The sequence below is a fragment of the Hyperoodon ampullatus genome (genome assembly GCF_949752795.1).
Source record: "Hyperoodon ampullatus genome assembly, chromosome: 4".
Lineage (NCBI taxonomy): Eukaryota > Metazoa > Chordata > Mammalia > Artiodactyla > Ziphiidae > Hyperoodon > Hyperoodon ampullatus.
The window spans coordinates 64,156,233-64,171,450 of NC_136917.1; the positions used below are offsets into that span (position 1 = coordinate 64,156,233).

Below are 15,218 nucleotides of genomic sequence, written 5' to 3' on the forward strand. Positions count from 1 at the left end.
CGCGTCCGGGGCTGAGCGCTTGGGCTTCGCGGAGGAGGCGGGAAGGACCCGGGACCCCACTAGGCTCCGGCAGCCCACCACTCTTCTTCTTCTCGGTCGGGCCGGTCGTTGTTCCAAGCAAGCGGCCGGTGTTATTTGTTGGGAAATCACTAGTGAACAATTTGTTTGGGGGCTGTTCAGGCAGGGGGCTTGGTCCTAAGAGCTTGTAATGTGGGTGATCTCCACCCCTCTTGGCGCCAGCAAAAGACCTGTTCCAAGTTTTGGGGGGACCTAGGCGAAGCAGGCAGAGCTCTCCGCTTTGGGTGCGCGTGTGGCCTTGAGTTTGGGGGAGAGCTTGGCGCGAGCCTTCGGGGCTCCCTTCAACTGACAAATTGGTGCCCCGAGCGCGTTCGCTTGAGGCCTGCCACCTGAGGACTTCGGCGCCCGCCCCTCTTGCAGGAACAGAAACCTGCTGGAGCAGTCGGGTTTCTCACCATGCCCAGAACGTGGCGAGCGTCCCGTGCAGCGTGTCCGTCTATGTAAGTTCCTGGGGACCTGCAGAGTTGGGCCTTCTAGGTCTGCGTCTAGCCCAGAGAGTTGGTCCCACATGCGCTGTCCAGCCGACCTCTCTCCTGGTAACTGTCGCCGACGTTGATGAATAGCGCTTCCGCAGCCTCTCCTCCGCTCCCCTCTAGGTGTCGCTTCCGCCGAGGTTTCCGGCGAGCGGAGCCGGTGGCTTTGGTCTGTTCCCTTAGTGAATTTGTTGCAAGCCTGTGCGCCAGGAATTGTACTAGATGGGCTCCTGAGACGCAAACATCCGTCCACATTCTCTGAGCCAAGCAGAAACAGAATTTCAATAGAAGGGGCGCTGTAATTTAAGCCCATTTTTGGTGCACATTTTGACTTATCACACAATCCGAGAGGGGAGAAAAGGGATCGGGAAGAAATTCGGACTTTTCTCAAAAGCCCCGAGTTATTTTCCTACCATCAGTTTAGGGGAAAGCTAGAGATGACTTTTAACAGTGTCCTTTTAATCCTGGAATGGCCCAGACAGGCTCTGGGTCTGGGCAGTGGTCAGGTGGAAGGCTCACCTGGGAAGCAAATGGGCAAGGGAGTGAGGGATACGGCTTCTCTGACCCCAGAGGCTCAGCAGCCCTCAGGCGGTAACTCTAATGGAAGACCTGAGCCGATGCTCCACAGGGCGCATGTCTGCTTTCCATCTTAGTTTTGTGAGAAGACACTGCAGCATTACTAGTTTATTTCTGTTTAAACACACTGAGATGAATGTTCACTTTCTTCCCATGCTAGGAAAAAGACAACCCGTCTCTCCAAAGACTTCAGACAGAGCCAAAGGTTGTGCAAGAAAATAGTCTTTGATGCAATGAATTAAAATTGCTTAATAAAAGTTGTTCCAATGGATTTTTCTCTCTTCAAATTTTTTGCCCACCCTCAATTGTTGTCAGTTCCAGGAAGGCTTTTTGTTCCAGAGAGGGGCCAGCTTGTTCTGTTTTGTGTATGGCGAGAACTTTTATTACTTTGGCTGTGTCCTGGAGGGGTAGGTTGGATTTTTCTACCTTGACCTGCCAGTCACTCAGGATTCTTCTCCTTCTAAGGGCTGCAGGCTTTTCTTTTTTTTGTTTGTTTGTTTGACAACATTACATTTCAGAAATTGTCATTGACTAGTCAGGATTTCCTTAAAATCTCCTTAATTGCTACTTTGCCTTTTTTGGTATTTCTTTGCAAACTCAACTTTCTTGTGTTGCTCTGTGCTTATGAATTAATCAAATTAGGCAGTTATTTCAAGAGCACATCTTTCCTTACATTTTCTATCTTGGTGCATAACACAAGGCATGGAACTTCAAGTAAAATAGAACTACAGTGGAGCGAACATGGTACTTAGGAGGTATAATCTGAATGTTGGAAGGGTGAGGGTTCTGTGCGTTAACTTCATAGTAAATAGGAATGTCATAGATTTACACATTGCATATAGACTAATTTAGATATCAAATTTATCAAATGTTGGAACAATTAACCAAAGATACCGAGTAGATAATTAATAGGAAATGCAATATAACTTCATTATGGATTGCTTCAGGGTTGGCTTCATATGTTTCCATGCCTAATTTCCCTGGATTGGTATTTTAGAGATTATTTTAGGAAGTTTGAACCCTTTTCTTTTTTCCTAAAATACTCACAAATCAAAACTGGGGTCCTAAACCTTGCAAAAGAAATTAGCATACAGCTTCCTGGTTTTAGGTTGGAGTTGATATGCCTTTTTTTTTTTTTTTTCTTTGAACATTGGGCAGGCATACAGAAGAGAACTGTAGGATTTTGGTGGTCCCCAATTGGTTTCTATTTGTTGATTGCCAACATCACATGTGTAAAATGCAATGCACCTGAAAGTAATTGGCTAGAGCATACACTTTTCAATTAGGTTAGAAATTCAGGTGCCTCAAAGTCACAGACCTTACCATTCTCTTCAAGGCTGGGTGGTGTTGCTTAGTTCTGCCAAATCATCTGCATAATTTCTGGTCCTGTCTGTAACAAAGAGAAACCATTTCCGTGTGACTATTCCATAGTGTCTGGTCTGGTAATGTCACCATATTCTGAGAGAGAGGATGAGAGAGAACAAACCAGTGAATAGCTTTCCCAAAAGCTCCAAGGGTCAGAATTCCCATTCTTCCCAAACAGGGCTGGTTCCTGGAGGAGGAAAGAGAAGTTTGTACTTATGCCTGTGCTTCTCTTTGGCTTCTGACACTGTTCAGTAAAGACAGCTTACATGCTGCTGTATGTTCTCTGGTGGGGTAGGTTTGGAGTTTACATATTCATACCTATTTCTCCCTGATCGTTTGCATTCTTAGGTCACAGTTTTTCAACTTCCTTCAAAAAAACAAGTCAGTATTTGGAATGTTACATTCTACAGATTTGTCGTACCTCTATAATTTTAAATACAAATAAATAATAGCATGATATCAGCTTATATTATAACACCAGAAGCTCCTGTGGTTTTCACAGCAAGGGGGTAGATGATCTAATAGGGCCCATCCTGAACTAAAAAAAGCAAAATCAGTCTGTCTAAACAGAGAATGCATACATATTCCATACGTAAGTTTGTGATTACGTTAGAAACAAAACAATTGCCTAGGGGTCGGGATGCTTGAGTTTTAGTCTAGGTTTGGCCACTGAGTTGGCTTCATACATTGGGTGAATTCTTCCACCTTCCAGGCCTTTGGTGTCCTGTCTGTGCAGTGACCAGTCTGGCACCTGATTCTCCTGAGCATGGAGAAACATGAGGCTCAGCTGGGAAACCTCAAAGGAAGCAGTGAAGTACTTCTCTTGGAAACGAGATGTTTCCAAGATATTTAAGATATCAAGTGATTGTGTCTTATGAGTTGTTTGAAAGGAAGGATAGTCCCAGGTCTTTTATGAGAACAATCTCAGGTAGATTTATAACCAATCTTGGGACTCTAGCATGGATTGAATGAAGCTTATAAACCTAAATTGATTTCAAAAGGAGCTCTAGGTTGAAAAAGAGGGTTTGTGACCTTATTAGTGGTACCTTCCCATTTCTATGACAGGGAGATTCTTGTATTTTCTTCCATCTGAGGGCTAGTAGGGCTATTTGAATTTGATGAGTAATCTTCCAACAGGTCCTCTTTGCCCAAAGTGACTGTCTACCAGGCTGGTTGGTGCTGCCCATGAGCTAAAGGGTACTTGATGCCTGGCATCCTTTGTATCTCCTCATGGTTTCTTTATTTCAACCACATTCTTGGCCAATGAAGACACCATCAAGGAAGGCCGAGGAGAGTGTGCCGAGTGGCCCCATTCTGGGTGAAGTGTAGGAGGGGGGCAGCTTGCCTTCCCCCTCACTCTGCTCCTCTGGCCTTGCTCGGAGCCATGAAAGCTGGAGGAACACAGCTCTTGGCATCTGTCAGAGGAGAGACTTGGGGCTCCTGGCCTCCGATCTTGCTGTACATAGATGTTTCCCTGTCTAAAACCAACCTTTCATCCAAATAAAATATTTCTAAGTATCAAGAGGCAGCAGGGGATGGGGTTTAAGAGTATAGACACCAAGTCCACGTGGCTGGCTTGGAGTCCCAGCTCTGCCATTTATTTGCCACGCGGCCTTGGCAAGGTACTTAACCCTCTCTGTCACCCATTTCCTCTGTCATTTGACTAGAGGATAATCATTGCCCTCCTCGTGGAGTAGAAATGAGGATTATGAGTTAATACCTATGAAGTATTTAGAACAGTGCCTGACACATAGTAATTGCTATATGTGTTAATCAAATAGATAGTCTCTATTTGGTTATTAGACAGATCATCAAAATTGATTTAGACATAGTACTCTTTTTTTATGAACCGAACCGTCATAAAACTTAGGTTGTAAATTTTAAGACTGTTGTTGCTGTAGACGGAATGAATTGTCAATCACCATGAGTATAAAATGACATCTCAGACTCATCTGCCGTGCAAACGAAGTTTGATCTAGTGGTGGCCAAGCTGAAATAAACTTTACAGAGAGGCTGCCTAGGAATATTTGAGTAGTTGGCCTGGCTCGTGTGTTTCCCTGTCATCCAGTAGAATCCTATGGGAATCTCAACACAAACCAGACAAAACCAGAGATGACTCCAGGTGCAGTAGGGCTGCAGTTCAGCTTCCTAAAACACATCTCAGAACAGCTGGTTTAATGCCAGAGGTCTGGGCACACCCTCTTAAATGAAGTGATTTGGCGCTTCCCAAAACAATTGAAATGAACAGAATTTATTCTGATATTATCCATTAATAATAAAACATCCAAAATAATTGGTCTTGGATTACTAGGCAAACTGAAAACTAAATACTAGGTATTGTGGCTCAAATATTTCATAACTCCAGGGATTGACATCTGTACATTATCTAGAGTAAGTTTTGATTATCTTGCTGTTTTTAGTTTATTTGGGCTTGAAGGCATGAAAAGGGAGAGAAGAAGACCTTTTATATATACACTCACTCCATGAGCGCTGGTTGATGGTGGATAAGTAGGGAAGAATGAATAAAAGTAGAGTAGGAAGCAGTGTCTTTCTAGTTCTAGCTTGAGTTACTCTTGCTGGTTTAAAAAAAATTCCAAAAATCCAGCAACTGCTTTCTGCAGTCTCTGGAACATGGATGGCTCTGTGTTCAGAAGAGAATAATTTATGGGGAGTAGGGAGTTGCCCTATTTATTTTTAGAAAAACTGGTTGCAGTTAGGGAAGTCATTTTTATTCTCTTGTAGCCCCAAATGTGATTTTTCACTCCTCATCCCTGTAAGAACACACACCCTAGCTCGAGCCCCGGATAGGGAGCGTAGCGCTGGGTGGCTGCTGATAACGCTGCAGCCCTCTCCCAGGTAGCTGCGGAAGCTGCAGCTTTCTGCTCCACTCTGCCTTCTTCAGAGGAAGGAGCCGGTGCTGACTGTGCTGAGACCATGACCTTCAGATTGTATTTACTAGCCACTCGGACCGTTTCCCCAGTAACCCTAGCTTTCCCTCCAGGTGTTAAAGATGAACGGCTGAAGCAACAGAGGTAGGAGTAGGAGCCTGTGGACTCTTTAAAAAAAAAAAAAAAAGAAAAAGAAAAAAGAGATGTCTTCTCTTAAAAGATAGTCATAACTTATAACCTTGCCTTTCATAGGCCAGTGTTATATGCCTACAATTTTTAGTTTGACTTCTCTTTCCTGTGGGCATTTCTGTCTCAAGTTGGGGACATAAAGCAAATCTGGAGCAGCAGCTTTATTTGGGTATGGAAGGCAGCCAAAGAAAACCTGGAATGTAGCAGGAGTGTATTTGTTTGGCAGCCCTGGCACAGCGCTAGTGATCATTTGATACCTCCCCTTGTGTAGAGCAGGGATCCTTCAAAGCTGTTGGCTCTGGGGGTGAGCACGGGTGGGCCCCTCAAACAGGCTGTAAGGTCTCTCAAGCAGCTAATCATCTCTGACTCGGACACCTGCTCATGACCAGCCCTAAGCCAAGTCACGGGGGTGCTGGCCTCCAAGGAGCTCTGTGTGTTTTCATTTCCCCAGCCATGAGCAGGATGCAGTGTGGACCACATGCAATTAAGCACTAAATTGTATGGTGCTCACAGAAATCAATAACTCTTAAAGTTTCCTTGAGTAAGAGTTCTAAATACTGCATGATGAGTTCTATCTGGATATGTTTCTTAGAGACACTGAAATTAAGGTTGGAATATGTTCACAGTGGAAGCCTTAAAAAGCACAGCTAACTGGACAAATGCACCAGTCTGTGTCTTTGTCCTCTTAACACAATGCCCAGCATATGTTAGGGAGTTGAATTTTTATTATAGCTGATCCTTAGTTTTTTTCATTCATGTGATTCTTTGATTACTTTCAATTGTCCATTTCTTAGACAATTTATCAAGTGAGTCTCAGGAAATATCTTAAATGCTACTGAAATCCTATTATCCATTGGATGCTGGGATTCTACTACAAGGACTGGTCTTGAAACAAAAATAAAAATAGTAGACCCTTTAATGCTGTTTTGAAGTTCACTATCTTGTTAAGTGAGGCATCAGCTACAAACAGGGGTGCTACAGATTTAACATGATTCCTCATCAGCATTTATTGAGCACTAGTGTGCCCAGCTGCAAATACTTTCTGAGGAAACAGAAGCGTGGACATAGGGTAACCTAACAGAGGTGCCTCAGCCTTCTCACCCTCATTTGTTCTTGCAGATGTAGTGGCAGGTGCATTTCAAGTGGGTTTCTACATACCAGTTAGCATTTCTAGAGTTCTTACTATGTGCCCACCCTGCCTCCTTCAGTCCTCACAGCAGTGCTATTGGGTACATAGTCTGACCCCATTTTAGAGGTGAATAAACTAAGGCTCCGAAGTAATATAACTTCTCCACAGGAAAACAGAACGGTTGGTGCCAGAATTTAAACTCGGATTTATCTGATTCTGGAGCACAAGTACTCACTAACTGCGCCTTGTTTTGTTTACACTTTACAGCACTTAGTTCTGAGTGTTTGTCATTTTCTCAACAGACTCAACAAAATGAAACCAGGATGCTTTTGGCTGCATCTCACACTTCTTGGAGCCTCCCTGCCTGCTGCGTTGGGGTGGATGAACCCAGGAACCAGCAGAGGATTGAACGTGGATATGAGAGAGTCCCGGGAAGAGGTATAGTCACGTCACAGCTGACATGACATTTAAAACTCATTGCTGTTCAATGTTAGAGTATCTAATTTCCTTTCCACCTTTAGTTTTTATCAAGTAGATTGCAGTGAAAATTAAAATCCTGCCCCCTTTTTGGTAGGGGACAGAAGGAAGCCATGTGTGTTGATAAGGACAGGAGGTTTATATCATGCTGTTAAGTAATGGTCTAAAATCTCTCCAGTGCCAAAAATGTATCTGCAGATCAAGCTATGGTTGCATGTTTTGTCTTCCACACAGACCCACTAGAGAACGCCCTTTGTGGATATTTAATAGCACTCTGAAAGTGCTGACTCATTGGTGGAGCACACCCATGTGAATTAGTGAAGTCTTTTAATTAAAAAATATGTTATAAAGGAAATAGACTTCTTTTCAGCTATATAGATAACAAGAACCAGGCTGAGTAAGAACTGGAGTGTAGAGGTCCTAAGGGAGACGGCCTTAATGAACAGATAAGAATGATTAATGGCATGTTAGTATATATAAATGCTTCTAAAGTGCTTGAAAAACTTGTTCTCAAATACCTCCCGGGAGAGTCTTGCTATCCTGCTAATTGCTTAGTGAACTCTGGTCTGAAGTAGTGAAGAGGAGTCATAAACTGCAGCCAGCCCTGCTCAGGTCGTAGGCCTCATGGATTTGGGGCTCATGAGGGATGTAGATTTTCTGAACATGCTGATTTTTTGTACATGCTGAACCTTGAGAAATGACTACACCCTTTCAGTAAAACCACCTAGGATTTTCTTGATGACGTGATGAATACTAATTCTTACCTGAGAGCTTTCCAGGGCATCTTAACTGCCACTGTCTTCCGTGATGCCTCCCCTTCTCCTTTTCTCTGTGCGTGCTTCCCGTCCTGTGGAATGAGGAAGAAAAATCACCCCCAAAAGTCAACGTTGCCCGGAGAGTGAATAACGATACACACTATATGGTAGGATTAATGAGTTATTTGAGCAAAAGACACGATTTCTCTTTCATTATTACTTAATTGTAATGCAATCCCAAAGCTACAAGCCTTAATCTTCAGGGAGCTACAGAAGTAATTTAATGTGCACTCTTTTCCTGCTGAAGTTAGTGTGGCTTCCCTTTGTGGCGAGCAGTTGATTAAACAGAAACACTGTCTCTCCCATCTAAATCCATGAAGGACACAACTTAATGTTCTTGTGAAAGAGTCTGAAGGCTGACTTGCTAGCGAGCCCAGCATTTCCCAATGGGAATCGTTTAATCGTTATACTCATATCCATACAGAGGGAAAATGATCATTTAAATCCTATAAATATATTGTTGAATATTTAATAGCAAAGCAAACAGGCAAACACACAGCTATGTGTATTTAGTGTTCTTACTTTTGGGGCTCATTGGCCCACTGTTTTAAATCACTTATTTCAATTAAAAGAGTCAAGCCTATTACTGTGGGATTTAGCTGGAGGTAAATTGAAGGTAATTTGATATCAACCTAAGGTCTCTTTATTTTAGTTGTTACCACCCTAATTCTTTGTGTACCAAAGAAAGAGTAGAGGATGCTCAACCTGAAGAAGTGAGGCTTTTTTTTTGTTTGGGGGGGTTGTTGTGTTCCCCCCTTCACCCCGTTAGGATAGAGCCCCGGAGATGCCATTGTCTCCCAGGTTCGGGAATTTCACTGCTTCGGGAAAAGGAAGTGATGCCTCTGGACTCCCAAAGGCCGGAACAACCGCCCTACCCATCCAGTTCTCTTTGCCGTAGACTGAGTTTTTGTGAAGTGTTGTAACTTCTGCTCATTGAGTCTGCTTCTGTCAACTGTTAAATGAGATGATGACAATGTGAATGGGCCCAGGACATAGGACAGCCTCTGTGAATGTTTAGAGAGAGTGGGCAGGACATGTAGCGTAACTGGTTAGTTTGCTGACCTTGATGACACTTGATGCACAGCCCCTCCGTCCCCTCACTCCCTAGGGTCCTCCTGCCCCAGTGCCATCCCCTCCTTTTGCAAGTCTGAACCAGCCCCTCTTCCAAGGCCCAGCTCTGGTTCTTACCTTTTCTCTAGAGTCTTCTTTGACCACTCTTGGTTACATTTGATCTCTTTCTCTGAACTCCTAGTCTTAGTCTTTCCTATCTTTTTCTTAACTCTTGTATTTGTACTTTAGCATATGGATGAAGCCATCTTCTTTATCTTTCTCTACCTTACAGCATCTAATAATTTTAAGAGGAAAATAGAGGCTCATTGAGTTTTTGAGTCAATTGATATTTATTCAGCATTTGGTACTAGTCATGTAGTCACCTTGGTGCTTTCAAATTTCACATTAGACTATCATGTATTTAAATGAGTTTTTTTTTTTTTTTTTTCTCGTTACGCGGGCCTCTCACTGCTGTGGCCTCTCCCGTCGCGGAGCACAGGCTCCGGACGCGCAGGCTCAGCGGCCATGGCTCACGGGCCCAGCCGTTCCACGGCATGTGGGATCTTCCCGGACTGGGGCACGAACCCGTGTCCCCTGCATCGGCAGGCGGACTCTCAACCACTGCGCCACCAGGGAAGCCCTAAATGAGTTTTTTATACCTCCCTGCACAGCAGGCTCATTTCTGGTGTGGACATGAATGGTCCCCCCCAGCAAATCTGTTAGCAGTTTGTGGGCCAAGCCAAGCTTGTACCTTGTCAACATCCAAGATAGTCCTGTGTGTTACAGGTTCTGGGTAGTTTCTTCTTTGAATTGTAGCTCTTTAAATATCCAGAACTCACTGCCTAAACCATATTAAACTCCTCTAGCAGTTTCCTCAGACAGTCTTATTTTCTAAAAGAATCAAAGCCAACAGTTTCCTGAGACCCAATAAATAAATGAATAAAAACCTTTCCAGGAACTAAATGGTAAAATGTTTCAGTGTGTGTTTTCTCCCTGATCGTAGTACTTTCCAAAACATTCATTGACTTAAGATTTTTTTAAGTGCTTGGAAAGCATTAATAAGATTTAATTTGCCTTTCAAGTTATTATACCAATTACTTGAGTGTCCTAAGGGTAAATAAGGATTAAATGACCAATGTGTGTGTGCTTGCACATTTTTAAAGCAATTATAACAATTGTGAACTGTGTTAAATTATTGTTTTATGTACAAAGACTGCAGTTGACATAGCTTCAAGGAGTTTACCATTTTACAAACGTCGATAAAAAGAAATGTAGCTGGGTGGAGTGCCTCTTTAATAAAGAGCTGAGTGACAGGGCATGATCTAGAATCCTAATGCAATTCTGAATTCAGAGGAAACAATTCTGAGAGATACAACTTATCGAAATTCTGAAATAGAGTTATATTTTATTTTCCCCCTTTCCCCAATACTCTGGCCAAGATAGATACAGTAATAAAATCAATATTGGTAGAATTTTATATTGGGGAGACCAGGAAAGTGAGAAGGGATGTGATAACAGTCCCTAGGGACGTCCCTCTTGAGGGGCAGACATTTATGGGCAGGTTCCCTCCCCTTTGAGCCCTGGATACTGTGTTGCCATCACCCGCTGGGCTCTGGGATTGGATGGCGGCCGTTACACAGCCTTATGCATCCTTCTTGATCTTACTGAACTTTTCCTAAATTGCTCTTACCCATGGTTTCTAGTCATGCACTAAATATCTGTAAATATTAATATTGGTTCCATTTAAAATTGTTAGCTTTGTATGCCTTGGTGCTTGTAGAGCCGAGATATGCTTTGATGTCAGACACCATTTGTTTTCAGTGTGTGTGAAGTCTCATAAGAGTCTTTGAGGGAAAAAAATTGGTAGTAGGAGTGGTATCGGTAGTCAGGATGCTTCCTGTCCTCCCTAACTCCAGGGGTCAGCCTAAGAGAGCAGGATCCTACCCTGGTTGACCAGCCCGTTCCCCTTCTGCAAGTGTTGGCCCCTGACGCTGACTGCACTCCTGTCCCTGTGAGGACACCTTCAATTTGCAGAGAACTTAAATGCTCTGGCTTCTTTCTGCATTGGCTGGGCATTCAGGAGGACTCAGGCTGCTAAGACTGAGCATTAATTTAAAAAATATTTTTCTTCCTTAATAAGTGTCCTTGTTCTTACACATTTGATTGCAGTTAAGACAGTGCTCCCCTGCCCTTTCTAGTGATGTTCTCCCCCCACAGCTCTCACCCCATGCCCCTGACTTCCTTTTCATTGCCGGGGAAGAAGAGTTGATCACTCCGGCCCCTCACTCTGTGGGAGTGGAGAAAACCAACTCCCTCCTCTCTGTGAACAGACAGGGTCCAGGCTGGATACTCAGCGTTTTCCAAGCCTCATCTGCAGTACAGGCCTGCGTGCAGGTTTTATGTCTGTTTTCTGCAGAATCACCCTTCCTAAACACTCCCTGGTACCAACTGCAGCTTTCAAAGAAGATGAGACTCTGGGTGAAGTGTCACAGCAGGAGGCACGAGTGGGGCCTTTCACTGGGCGAGGTGCACTGGGATGCAGATGACATCCCTTACATGAATCCGGGACTTCTGCTGCGGGGCTGGTTCTGGGACGGCAAGGCCTCTCTCTGCTCCTCCAACTCTCGGCCATGGCTGTCCATTACTGTGTGTCAGAGGGTATGGATGTTAGTTTCTTAGGTAAAATTGGGAGAGCACAATCTCCCACCTGTAGATGTGAGTAAATCCATAATTTCCAAGGTGAAGGGTGGTGGCAGATACTCCAAGCCGCAGGGGAGGATGAGCTGATTTCCACCTTCAGAGTTAGTGTGGGCTATACGTACTCCTATCCAGTGTCTCTTGAGCTTCAATGTGCTTGTGAACAAGCCCTGATACTTCCAGTCTTGGAGGACAGTGGGCAGAAAAGCCCTAGAGGTATCCCCTACCACCACCCCCTATGCACACATCCAAGAAGGAGAATCCAGTTGGTGATGAACCCTGGCCTTTTTTAGCTTCTTGCTAATGTGATGACGCTGACTTCAGTCAGAAAAAGGAGAAACACAAAGGCTGCAGTCATGCTGGGAAATAGCTTGCCATGAAATTGGCTTCGAGTGAGGGGAGGCAGGGGCGTGTAGGTGAGGGGAGAGGTGAATTGAAACAGCCTGGGTTTGAGAGTCATTTTCACCTATTTTCAAGCAAGCAGGCAGATAAGAAAACTTAGATCTCTGAACCCAGAGTTCGCCCTGGCTTACCTACAGGTGATTTAAATCCAGGGGCTCGGCCCACACTCCCATGCTCTCACCATCACTGCCTCTGTGCCAGACATCCTGGTGTCCTGCCCAGTTTCTGTCCCCAGCACCCAGCCAGGCTGCCTTGGGCACCACAACTGCCGGGTTGGTGCTGTGTTCGGGGGTCTTGTTTTCATTTTTATCCTTGGACAGGGGAAGCCACCGTCTTTGTTCTTTGTGTTGGATATTTCTCCTCTCTCGCCACTCCCAGCAAGCCTTCTACTCTGTACCAGTTACTGCACTGTATGTCCCTTTAGTATTTTGAGATCATAGTTGACAGAGTTTTAATTGGCTCTGAAAAGTTCTGTGACCCAGGAAAATAAACACTTATGAGTTCACAGAAAACCATTATTCTTCCTTTTAATTTAGCCTTTACTCATCTAACTATTTTCTGTATGTCTCTGCTGCTAAATAATCTCTGCCTCTCTAGGAAACTTCCCACGATTGTAAGCAGGACATCAGGCCATGTGTTGGCAGTGGGGCTCTGATTTCCGTTGTCCGGGCACTTGGCAGCATCAGCTCTGTTAGGCCCCAGTCATCTGCTTGATTTGTTCTCTGTGACTTGTCTCTTGTGGGTTGTCTCTCTTGTTTCCCATTCAGAGAGAAGTGAATGCTGTGTTGGTGTCAGACTCTAGCAGGCCCCCTGTGCGTGGCCTCCACTTCCCTGTCCTCCAATCCAGAGCCATTGTCCTTCTGTCTCCACTGCTGTGACTTCTGCTCTGAGCCCCCTGGGCAGGGGAGGGTACTGGCTCCGGAGACGGAGGGCATAGGATGAGAGGGGGGTTCCATACCTGAGAAAACTGCAGCAGGGCCAGGTGCATGCTGTTGGGTGGAGGAAGCAGCCGAGCTGAGCCCCTCAGGGCTTAGAGAAGCCCTCCGTCCATTGGGCCTCCCTTGTTGTAGCCACACACTTGCATCTTTTTTTTTTCATTTTTATAATTTATTTTATTGAAGTATAGTTGATTTCCAGTGTTGTGTTAATTTCTACTGTACAGCAAAGTGACTCAGTTATACATACATATATTCTTTCTCATATTCTTTTCTATTATGTTTATCACAGGATACTGAATATAGTTCCCTGTGCTGTACAGTAGGACCTTGTTTTTTTTTTTTTTTACATCTTTATTGGAGTATAATTGCTTTACAATGGTGTGTTAGTTTCTGCTTTATAACAAAGTGAATCAGTTCTACATATACATATGTTCCCATATCTCTTCCCACTGTTACTTTTGTTAAAATACTTTAATCATTGAGGGTTTGTATTGGGGTAGAAAGTGTATGTGTGTATTTTTTGAAGAGTTGAGAAGTCGCCTCTGTATTGCTCAGAAAAGTCCTTTCCAGAGAATACCACTGGTGACCAGCGAGCCCTTAACATAGTAGGAAGTAGATTAAAGAACCACGTTTGCTGACCACCTAACCAGCTATGAGGGAGGTGGCAGGTGCCAACGTCACCACCCAGGTTTCAGCCCCAGCCTCTGGAGCATAGCCTGCTTTTCTGACCACACATCTCTCCCTGCTCAGGCTGAGAGTTCTCTGTGCTCTTGGTGGCTTGTCGGCTGGTGGTGGACAAGCTCCTGGCATAGATAGCTTGATGCAGACAGCTGTCCCTGCCATGTCCTAACTGAACTGTGCATGTTCTACGTTTCCTCTTTCTCCTCCACAATGTTTGTTGTTGCTTTAAAACCCCATAGCTGCTTTTTCCAGCTGGGGCCAAATCACTCACTTGCTGCTCTGCCTGTCTGTGCTGCTTCCTAAGGGATCTCCAGTCCTGCCTTTGACTCAGGGGCCCCTCACGTCGGAGGGCCCAGTGGTTCAGATCTGCTTCTCCCCTTCCAGCTGTGTGGCTGAGAGAAGTTCCTTACTCTCTGACCTTCAGGTTAGCATTGAGTAAAATGCAGGCAATAAAAGCCCCGGTTTCTGAGTTGTCATGAGGACTAAGATGGTGCGTGTAATACCCGTCACGGACACCTGCTCAGAACATGGCAGTCAGAGCTGTGGTTTGTGTCCATGATCTCAGAACCCCACTAAGTACCCATCAAGAAGACCGTGCAGTTCTCTTGCGCCGAGGGCTGGCGTGTCACCGCCAGCTGCAGTGCTTGTCACTCAGTGTTTAGCAAGGTAGCTCTTGGGGTGGGAGGGTCCTCTTTCTGGTGGAATGGTCAGTATCCTGGGGTCTGGGCCCCCTGGGTCCCCAGTGTCCAGGGGATCTTGGTACACAGCAGGATGTTCAGATACTTGTCAAGTAAGTGAATGAGTCAGCGATCTTTTATTATTGTTTTGGCATCACGTAGGGATTTAGACAAGGTGACTTGAGTTTCTAGGACTCCTTACAGAAGAAATCGCAGGAGAGACCAGGCTGTTCTTTGGTTTCCACTTGTAGTAGAATCCCGTCACAGTTTCAAATCTTTCCATCATCCGTACTGAATCAGTAGAAGCTTAAGAGTGTCCTATGGGTTGTGTATGGGGGACGGGGGTGGAATCCCTGACTCATTTGCTGTCTCCTTCTTCGAGTGGTCTGAGGGCCTGTCTGACCCTGACGGTCCCTTCTGCGAAGAGGTCAACACACCAGGCAAGCACACCAGACCCTCACCCAAAATGGAAACCTTAGAGTGCAAGGTACATTCACATGCAGGATGTTCTGTTTATGCTTCAAATTTTCAGGGTCAGCAGAAATAGTCTGTGGCTCCAGGGAGGGTGGCTGCCAACTGTCCCTACAAAGAGAGGAAGGGATTGAGGGCAGTGAGAATGGAAGTTGTCTTTGGCGATTTTGTTAAATAGCTGTTAGACTCCTGATGGCTTTTCTTGATGCTAAGTCTTAGGTGAGTTGGAGTAAAAGCTTGCTTAAGCTGTTCCATCATTTAAAGCTTGCTCTCTAAATAAAGAAAACAGAACTCTTCCCATTTATTTGCCTT

At 44.7% G+C, this 15,218-nt stretch overlaps 1 protein-coding gene across 1 annotated transcript in view; it reads left to right on the forward strand.

Annotated features, from left to right (window-relative positions):
* Positions 1-7,004: 7,004 nt before the first annotated feature.
* The window catches only part of FSTL4 (follistatin like 4), a gene marked incomplete at its 3' end in the record, with an annotated part of 417,677 nt that continues 409,463 nt past the window's right edge, over positions 7,005-15,218 (forward strand). Inside the window, exon 1 of the mRNA XM_079703635.1 lies at positions 7,005-7,136. Coding sequence (XP_079559761.1) covers positions 7,011-7,136 — 126 coding nt within the window. The 5' untranslated portion in view covers positions 7,005-7,010. The remainder of the gene's footprint in view (positions 7,137-15,218) is intronic.